The sequence below is a fragment of the Balaenoptera musculus genome, chromosome 6 (assembly GCF_009873245.2).
Source record: "Balaenoptera musculus isolate JJ_BM4_2016_0621 chromosome 6, mBalMus1.pri.v3, whole genome shotgun sequence".
NCBI classification, from domain to species: domain Eukaryota; kingdom Metazoa; phylum Chordata; class Mammalia; order Artiodactyla; family Balaenopteridae; genus Balaenoptera; species Balaenoptera musculus.
This window is the reverse complement of record NC_045790.1, coordinates 15,070,396-15,080,525: the sequence shown is the minus strand read 5'-3', so window position 1 is coordinate 15,080,525 and position 10,130 is coordinate 15,070,396. Positions and strand designations below refer to the sequence as shown.

The 10,130-nt window shown below is 55.8% G+C and overlaps 1 protein-coding gene across 1 annotated transcript in view; it reads right to left on the bottom strand.

Annotated features, from left to right (window-relative positions):
• The window catches only part of LOXL2 (lysyl oxidase like 2), a 104,832-nt gene continuing 94,702 nt past the window's right edge, over window positions 1-10,130 (bottom strand). Inside the window, exons 11-14 of the mRNA XM_036856404.1 lie at window positions 6,886-7,001; window positions 5,576-5,712; window positions 1,694-1,805; window positions 1-948 (exon numbers count right to left, since the gene is read on the bottom strand). Coding sequence (XP_036712299.1) covers window positions 869-948; window positions 1,694-1,805; window positions 5,576-5,712; window positions 6,886-7,001 — 445 coding nt within the window. The 3' untranslated portion in view covers window positions 1-868. The remainder of the gene's footprint in view (window positions 949-1,693; window positions 1,806-5,575; window positions 5,713-6,885; window positions 7,002-10,130) is intronic.

Below are 10,130 nucleotides of genomic sequence, written 5' to 3'. Positions count from 1 at the left end.
TGCAGGTCATAAATCTTTTATTCCAAGTTTCAAGTATGTGTAAGTGTCCGTGGTGACACATGGCGATCGGTAAGTGTCCTCATCACCCAGGACCCTGGTTATAGCACCGTTGAATCAGTTACAGAACTGGAAGGACAGAAAGAGGAGTCACTTACACAGCGGGGCTGGTTTTTCTTTCGAGCTATACTTTCAAAGGCCCAGATGCCCAATATGAAATGCCACTAAATTTGTGTTTCAAAGTCTGTGAAAATAGCATATAATAATAGTATCTTGAAAAATAAGAGGACACGGGGGTGTGGGGGGGAGAGAAGCACCAGCTCTGACCTCACTGAATCAGAAGACGTGTGGCAGCATTATTTATATGTGTGGATAGAAGAGGGTGGAGGCAGTTTGTTTAATTGGAAGAGAAGTCTAGATACTCCAGTTGGCTGGAAACGACCCAAGAGGAGGAGAAATGGGATTCAGCCAGACCTCCTCGGGTTGATCACTCACGTTGCCAGCATGTAACTTGAGAAGAAAATGGCCCCGTGTTATCTGTGCTGAGCCGAGCAGGTGGTGAGACTCGGACCGGACTGTGCTTGGGGTGGGACAAGCTGGTGACAACCTGTGCGCTGGGGTCCTGGTCAGGGTGGCTCTCCGTTGGCACTGCTCCCACAGCCCCGTGGATGAGCCCCAGCCCCAGAGGCCTTCCCAGCCAGCAGGTGTCAGGAACACGCCTTACTCGCCTTCCTCCTGAGCTTGGCCGGGGCTGCAGGGCGTCGAGACAGGCGGGGCCGGGCTGGATGAGGGGGAGCAGGGCGATCTGATCGGTCGGTCGTTGGGGAAGACGTGCTGTGGCCCGAAGGCAGGAGGTGACCATGTCACTGCTTTACCGCGTGGAGAGCTGGTTATTTATGAGTCCACTGAAGTGTTCAAACTTCTTTTCTGTCTCTTCACTGAAGGAACCACCTGAGGGGTGGGCACCAGGGAGACAGAGTTTGGCAAACCAGATGCACAGGTCACAGGGTCCCTGCAGCCACCACCCTCCTCAGGCGGCCACCTCTATGTGACACCCCCGGGGCAGCGACAGGTGCTGGCCATCTCTAGGGCCAGGCCCATGTCAGCTGCTCTGTCAAAGTCGAGTGAAGGAGCGACTAAATCTAGTGCTTTTCGTTTTCTTCTCCACCGAGAGCGAGGCCATCACTTTTCCTGCGGAAGAGAAAGCTCAGCCTCCCCTTTTGGAACCCGGGTTGTCTAACGCAAGGAAAAGCTTCTTTACTGGCAACCAGTAGCCACAGTGGTTGACTAGCTTCTAGCTCTCGACAGGAAAACGATACACAGAGCCCGCAAATTGCTGACGCCCCCATTTTTGAGGTCTCATGCATAATGAGGTCGTGGCCTCAGCTCCAGCCTTGAAATAGCTTTGGGGTCTACGCTGGGCTGGCCCGGTTTCTGTCCCGTCCTTTCTCCTTAGCCAGAGCTGGCTGTGAAAACCCGGTCTCCATCCAGGCCTGTGGTGTCTACAACGTCCTTCCTGCGTGTGGAAACGCGAGGCTGGCCCCATTCCCTGAAGTCTTTACCCAAGTTAGGAAGCTGCTCTGGTTCCTCGAGAAAGTGGGGCAGCTCTTGCCTGTCTCCTGGAGTTGGGCTGCGGCGTGGGGGGACCTGGCAGGCCTGAGGCGCTGTGCTCCCCAGGAGGGCCCGGGGGCCTTACCTATGTGGCAGTTGTACATCCAGATGCGGTGGCCGTCATAGCGGGTCCTGCACTTCATGACGTTATTGGTGTAGTCAGACTCTGCCACCTCGTAGTTGGGGTTGATGACGACCTGGGGGAGAGTCAGGTCGGAGGGGGTCCCGCCTTGGCCACCCTCCGTCCCAGGCCCAGCTGAGGTGCTGAGACCAGGCCTGCCCCCAGAGCCGGGCTGACCTCACGAAAGGGAGCAAGCATGGCCGGTGCTGTGTTCCAAGAGCAGCCGGGTGGGCGCAGAGCTGGTCGGAGATGAGGTCGGGGAGGCAGAGGGGGGTGAGGCCTGGAGGAGTGAGACCTCCGCACACTCTGTCTCGGTGTAGTTCACACACACACACACACGCACACACACACAATCGTACCCTCTCCTGGGTGCGCTGGGGGTTTGGTACAGAGGCAGGAGCTGGGGCCTGGGGAGGCCACGGAACGGCTGTTGAGGGCACCAGAAGGGAGCCGGGGAGCAGGATGTGCTGGGAGGGGTGGGGACAAGGCCCGGGCGTGGTGGGGAGTTGGAGGGGGGCTGCCCTGGGTGCTGGAGACGACACTGCTCCCGGTGGTGTGACATTGGACATGTCCCTTCCGCTCTCCAGGCCTCGGTTTGCTCTAGGGGATCCCCAAGCCTTTCATGCTCACCAGTGCAGGGCCTGGGCTCTGGGGGAGACTGGGCCCGCCTTGCACCCCCTTCCTCTGCATCATCCCAGGTAAGAGGGCATAGCCCAAAGGAGCAGGGGCAGGAAGACCATCATTCTGAGGGGGCTTCTGAGAGCGGACAGAAAAGGGAGATTTGGGGTGAGGAACCCAGAGGAGAAAGGGGAGGGAGGGGGAGGGGGAAGGGACAGAAGCTGGGCCTGGGGCTGTGGGCGAAGGTATGGAGGACACAAACGAGACTTTTCCTGAGGGCCCTGCCACATGTGGAAGGGCTGAGAGCCCAGGGAGACAAGGGGGGCAGAGCTGCCCTAGGTCAGTGTGATGGGGGAGGGGTAGCCTGCTAGTTAAGGCACATTTTGTAGGTTTGGGGGCCTCAGGACCTTTCCCTCCAGAAGGGCCTGGGCGTGACCCTCTAGTAGGCTGGTTGGGCCCTGCCAGAGCTGCTGTGGCAAACGGGCCAGTGGGGCCCCCAGCCCTGCATCCTGGCCAGTGCAGGCCATTCTGGGGGCCCTAGGCTACCACCGTGACTCTGTGTCTCTAGGTAAGGCGGGTCAGTGTCCCGCTCTGGGGTGACCTTACTTTTCTTTGATCTCTTTTCTACCCGACAACCTTAGCTATCCCCTGCCCCAGCCCATGCATGGCTCATAGACCAGGACAGACAAACCCCCTGTACCAAGGCCCGGGCAGCCCCTTGCCCATGGACAGCCGTGCCCCGAGGGAGCCCACCCAGGTGTCCCTGCGGGGTGACCATGTGGGCAGTAGGGGCTATCAGGGCCTGCTTGACCCACTTGGGTGCAGGGGTGGGGACTGAAAAGAATGGTCTCCACAATCCCATCAGACTCTCAGATGTATGGTTTCCAATCTCATGAGGATCAGTGGGCAGTGGCTTTAGTTCCTTAGACAAAAGATCTGCTGTGGTTTACAACAGCGAAGATGTGGAAGCAACCTAAGTGCTCATCAACAGATGACTGGATAGAGATGCAATACATATATACGCAATGGAATACTACTCTGCCAGAAAAAAGAATGAAATTTTGCAACTTTCAACAACATGGGTGGACTTGGTGGGTGTTATGCTTAGTGAAATAAGTCAGAGAAAGAAAAATACTGCATGTTATCACTTATACGTGGAATCTAAAAAAATGAAACAAACTAGTGAATGTAACAAAAAAGAAACAGACTCACAGATACAGAGAGCAAGCTAGTGGTTACCAATAGGGAGAGGGAAAGGGCAAGATAGGGGTACAAACTACTATGTATGAAATAAATAAGCTACAAGGAAGGATACCTTGTACAGCATGGGGAATCGAGCCAATGTTTTCTAATAACTATAAATGGAGTATAAGCTAGAAAAATACTGAATCACTATGTTGGACACCTGAAACTAATATAATACGGTAAATCAACTATACCTCAATTTTTAAAAACTTGAAAAAAAAACCCACAAACAAACGAAAAATAAATAAATTGGCAGTGGCAGTGGCAGTGGCAACCTTGTGTTGAAAAAAAGTAAAAAGATCTGCTGTGGATCCAGGAACCTAGTAACGCAGTGAGCCCTGCCTCTGAGCCTCTGTGCAAAGGCCCCTCCGGATGGGACGCCACCTCCTCCTCGGCCTGGCTTTCTCCCGCCGGTGCAGCATTACTGGTGCCTGCACTTGGGTCCACATGGGAATGGAGAGAACCGTTGACACAGGCCGGGGCTCTCACAGATCTAAAGCTCCACGTCTATCACAAGGGACAGTCTTTTCCATGAACATGCCCCTAATGAGTTAATTTGCTACGTGTATAGTTTAGGAGTCGAGAACACAGAATATGGAGTCGATGTGACCTGGGTTGGCCTGGCTGTGAAATGCGGGTAATGGTAACACCCATCCCTGGGGGATTACATGAGACCATGGGTTCACAGGGCGTAGGCAGGTTCTGGCCCATCGCTGATCTTCAAGGAGCCGCAGTTATTAAATAGACGTTGTTAGAATACACGATGCTACCCGTCCCCCAGGAAAAGGGATAGCAGACCTCAAACCTACACCACCACGCATGGAGTACGTGCCCAGAGACACGGATATTCAAGTTTTTAAATAAAGAGCTCTCTGCTCTTCGGTTGGTCCTCTCCAAGTCTGCGGTTCTGGGCTTGTGGGTGGAAAAGTGCTTGGCTGTCTGATTTTCAGTCTCTGAAACTGACCACGGAAACTTTCAAAACCCTTCTGCGGTCACTTCCCTGCAGGTGTCGGTTCCTCCCAGGACTGTCTATAGGGTGGGGACCGTGACTGGGCCCTGCGCTGGCTGAACGCCCCCTCAGGAAAGCTTTCAGCACAGAATGACACATTTCTGGTCGCCCACCTGCCACCCAACCATCAAGCTTGAAAGCAAGACGGGTGGGGATGTGGGAAAAATGAGAAGGCGAAACGAAGCCTCCACAGGCAGGAGTGCACCTGTGCACCAGAAGGGGAGATGGTGGGGATACAGTGCCCCTTGGCTCCTCCAGCAGTCAGGGCCCTGGCTGGAGCACGCAGCTATTTGCGGGAAGGTGGGAGGCCAAGCCCTCTTAGTTCCTCCTCAGGGCGGGCCTTCCCCCTGGACAGCGTATGTGGAAGTCCTGGGAAATCTCCACACAAACAGTCACCGGAAAGGCTGTCTCTAGTCCCTAACAGCCTACCATTATAGATTCATTTCTTCACATTGAAAATTGCCCCCTCTGCAGATCCTCTTCTATGAGGCAAACGTTTCTGGGAGAGGCAAGTCACAAACACTTGGGAGTGAATGGCTCTTTGGGGGATTGCTTTTAGCCTTGACAGCACAGAGCAAGGCAGGGTGACGGCACTGGGAGAGATGGGGTGGAGGTGAAAGTATAGCTCCAAAGGACACAAGAGGTGTAGGTCGCCTTAGAGTCTGTGCACAAATTCCTGGCCTGAGGACCAAATCTGGCCTTCAGATGCATCTTGATTTGCAAGCACCAGGTGTTAACTGAATTGATGTCTCAGGAGGTCTGCAGTTCCCCAGGGGCCTGCATGTCTCACATACCTAAGTTATCTGGGTGACAGTGACAGCCTCAGGGTGTAGGACTCTGTGCACTTCAGGTGGCCTGGCCTCCATGCGTTTTCTGCCTGGGCACCATCAGAAGGAGGCTACCCACCCACTTGCTAAGGCAGAGACACCCCCTCCCATCAGCGGGGGCCTGGAGCCCCTTCTCATGCCCCTCACCTGGAACAGGTAGTCTCCAGGGGGCACGTCGGTGATGTCGACCCACTGGCAGTCGATATCATGGCGGTACATGTCCCAGCAGCCCATGGTGATGCCCTGCTCGCCGAAGTTGGCACACTCATAACTCTTCTGGATGTCTGAAGGCAGGGGCAGAGGGAAGCCCAGTCACCACGCACCCACGACCCCTCTGCCGGAAGAGGCTTCCTCTGCCATCTGTGCCACCCTGCCCACAAAGGGCCCCGAGCAGCCCTGCTGGGTGCGTGACATCCCCAGACCCCACCCTCAGCATCTCTCCGTTCTCCCAAGCCGACAACCTTGGCTTCATCTGGGCTCGGCAGCCCATCCCTTCTGTGCTCTCCTTTTGATGGAATCCCTCCCTCTTTCCCTACCCACAACCCATTGCTTCCTCCTCCACGAAGCCTTCCCTGGCCACTCTGGCCCACCTTGGCCTTTCCAAGGAGTATCAGCCTAGGAATGAAGCGTGTGCTTATCTGGGTATGTTTTTGGTGTTTATTGTTGAGCTTGATGCTGGGGTCACCTTGTCTCCCTCTGGGGAATCTGTACTTGGATGTGGACTCAGGTCTGGCTTGTTTCTCTGACCCTTCCTGGGTCAGTCCATTGTCTGGCGTATGGTAGGTGCTCAAAACCCATCTGCTGTGTGATTTCCTGGCATGTCAGGGGCCACGTCAGCCACTGACAATTCGCACCCATTTATCGAGAGGCTGCCTCGTCTGGGCGCTACTCTGAGCTCCGGCCATGCTGACAAGGGTCATCGAGTCTCCCCTGGGAGAGCCTGGTCAGGCCAGGATGGCAGGTGCGCACACAGGTGGTCACGGTGCAGGTGTGGCAGCTGACTAGGGGTGTGAGCGCGGTGCTGCCTCTGCCTGGGGCAGTCGAGAGGGTCTGGGAACCTCAGAGTGAGGGTTTAACTTGAACCTGGAGGTAAGAACCAGTGTGGCGGGGGCACTTGTGTTGGGACTCAGGGAGAAGAGGCTGTGGCAGCCAGCGTGGGAGGGGACTGCGTGTCAGGTTCAAGGCTTTGGGCCTTACCCGGGAGGCCACGTGGACCCAGCCGTGCCCGTCAGCATAACTCTGGGGACCCAGGTGCCTCTATAGCCAGGCTTTGCCTACCCCCCAGCCCCAGGCTATAGTCATGGGATCCCCAGTGAGGACGGTCACGGGGAGAGTCAGCAGTGGCCGGGGTGACACAGAGACCCGCGCCAGGCCTGGGCTTCCAGCCGGGTGGGCGCACACGGGAGCACCTGAGCCCCTCCGGAGCTCCCCAGCACCACCTGCCCCGCCAGAGATACCTCCTTCACATTCCGTGTCCTCCAAGCAGAAGCTGGCCTTGTGGCCCTCTGCCACCTTGGTGCCATTGAGGTTCAGCAGGTCGTAGTGGGTGAACACCTCCATGCTGTGGTAGTGCCTGGGGGCGAGAGAGGGGGCCTGGGTGTCAGTCTCTGGAGTGACGGCCGCCTGCCAGCGATGGCCCAGCTGGCGCTTTCCCACTGGGGACACCATGAGCAGAGCAGCGTGGTCCAAAGTGGCGGCCAGTGGGAGAGGAGTGGGCAGTGACAGGGCCTGAGGAACGGGGGGATGGAGCCAGTAACCGTGGTGCTTACGTGGGCTCCGGAGGGGCACAGCCCGCTCACCTCCCCAGGCCTCAGTTCTCCCATCACCTGAACGGGAATAATGATGCACATAATGCACAGGATGTTGTGGAGACGAGTAAGATAAACTGATGAGCAGAGGGCCCGGCATCAATGATAAGCTCAATACATTAGGACATTTTTAGTAAATGTGTGTAACATCTTCCTGGGTGCTAAAGTGGCTATCACAGCCCATGCCTACTTGACACATTTTCTGCAGACAAATGCAAGTCACTCTTCCATGTCTTTTGAAAACTTTTAAGGTGGGAGTGTGGTCGGGAGGGAGAGAGGCCGCAGAGGGGGAGGAGGGGTGGGAAGGGCAGGCGCTGATGAGTGGGACCCACGCGTGTCCCGAACCAGGTGACGGAGGCAGAAGTCTGTGCTCCTGGCATGGAGTAAATAAAAAAGGAGGCGAAAAGAGGGCTCTTAGGCCCTGTGGGAGGGAGAGGATGGCAGGCACATCCTGCGGGCCCTGGAAAGGAGTAGAGGGGGAGAGAGCTTGTACACCCCCGTGGCTCTTCCCTCAGCTGAGTGTTTACCTAATGGTGTGCCATCCGGTCACTTGGGAGGAATTGAGAACAGATGCAGATTCCTGGAAAGGCCTGCGTTAGGTGCAGAATAAACAAGGGAAACACGGCTGCCACGTGCTGCCGTGGGGCCTTCCTATAGCTCTTGGTGGCCAGGCCCGTCCTAAGCTGCTACACATGTATCACAAGCGGCTGCAACGCACTTATCTCTGTCATTACAGGGACATGTGGAAAATGGGGAGAAACTGAGGAACAAGGTACCAAGGCTTGGGGAACAGAATCACATGTTTCGTTGCCATGCAAGCTGAGTTCCCCCTGCAGGAAAGAGTGCATGATAGCATGACCCCCCTGTCAGGGGTTCTGTAAGGATGCAGTAGGAGAAATCACAGAAATACCTAACGTGGGACTTGGAACAGAGCAGCACTTAGTACCTGTCAACTCTCTGCTTACTGCTACTACTCCCAGGAGTGATGGAGTCGTGTTTTATTACTGCCACCACCACTACCATTGCTACGATTATTCCCAGGCCCAGACAGCAGCTCCCCCGCCTCCCGGGCCTCAGGTGGTTGGCCTCAGGCTCCCTCCGCTGGATCAGGAGCAGAAGAGGGGAATTAAAAGGACAGGTTTTCAGAGAGGAAATCAGAGGCTCTTTTCCCTTCTTCCTGTGTTGGGCTTGTGCTAAAAAAAAACGTCAGAAGTTCCTAAGTTGGGCTTTTCCCAGGTCACTCATGTTTCTGGGTAAAAGAATGCTGAGCCAGGGGCCCACAGGGAACAGTCACAAGGATGCATTCTGTGGCAGTTGAAGGGATGACTTAGAAAGAGTCTATTTTGGCTTCTTGAAGGAGCAAGATGAGACAGGAGGTCTGACTCATTGCCTAAAACATGTCTGCCTCTTTCAGAGCCGGGTTTATGTTGTCATGTTTACCGGCTGGAAAGACTGAAGAGGGATAGGTTTATGTTCCGTTGTCTAAACAAAATTCAGACAGAGTCCACAGATGGACTCTTGTAAGGCTGACCTTCTCCCGCTCCCCCTGCTTCCTGCAGACTCGAGTTAAGAGTCTTCCTCAGCTTCTCAGTTTTTCCCCTGTGGATATCAGGAGGGAAGCAGCTGGTTGGAGCCTCCCAATGTTAGCTAGCTGAGGGCCGGGCGCCTCTGTGCTTTACCGCTGGGGCATACGTGGACATCAGCCCCGGGGCCACGTTTCCCTCCCAGCGGGTTGGCCGTGGAGCCCAGGGGCACCCGCCTTCCACCACCCACACACGCATCCCAGGGGATATGGATCGTGGCTGCTGGGAAGGCCCCTGGTGATCAGGGGAAATTTCCTCTTTTCAGGCTGAGTGTCCTGAACTTTGGAAGTCTAAGAGGGGGCCTGATCCATGGGATAAAGATAGGGAAACTCCGATTCGCAAAGAAATTCCAGAAGTCTAAGGCGGGACAGAATTCCTGACACTAGAGGGAGGTCACTGTAATCTGGATGAGAGGAAGGACAGTCTCCTAACGTGAGACTCCAGATCACAGTATTCTAGGACACGGTACTAGCCGAGGCAGGAGGTGCTGGGTGAACACGTGGATGACAGACAAAGCTAGTCCAGAGCAAGAAGGGAGGTTTGGGTATATTCTCTGTTACCCTAGGTCATCTCGGGCCCAAATAAAACTTTCGATCTAGCATCAGTGTGCGTTGTAGAGATGTTTCACTCTTTTTCGTTTCCCACACCAGCCACGAGTCCTCCGGTGCCTCCAGGATGGAGAGTCCTGGCCGGCACTCAGTCGTGGTTGGGAAGAGGCTCCCATCCCCATTTCAGAGAATTTGGGGGTGTGTTCCAGCCTCAGGAGGTGCGGCCACAAAGGGCAGGGTCCCTCCTGCTTGCTCTTCCCTGCCCTCCTCGTGTGCTAGGCAGCCCCTGGCTGGAACAAAGCCCCACGGATAGGATGAGGGCCTAAAATTGGCTCACAGAGGCCGCACTGAATCTGTGGGGCTTTGACCTGATACGGGGGCTGCTCCGCACATGGTAGGGGGTGGGGCGGAATGAAGGAAAGTCCCCCCTTTGTACCCGGGCCATCCCTGACTGGAGGGCTGGCACCTGTGCTGGATGTCACCTCCCAGCTCCTCTCCCGGGCTTCCCCAAGGCGTGAGGGGCAGGGAGACTGAGCCCTGGGACAGAGCAGGGGCTGAGAACCGGGAGAGGCCAGGTTGCTCTGTGCCCAGCTGTCAAAGCTGTGACATCACGTGCCAGGGGAGCAGGTGTGGTCCCACTCCCTGGGACACAAGAAGCAGGAGGGGGACCCCCATCAAGATCATCAGCCAAGGGCCATGTACATGAGAGAGAATGGTGCAGGGCATTTCCCTCTAGGTCTGGCTGGGGAGGAGACTCCTAAGG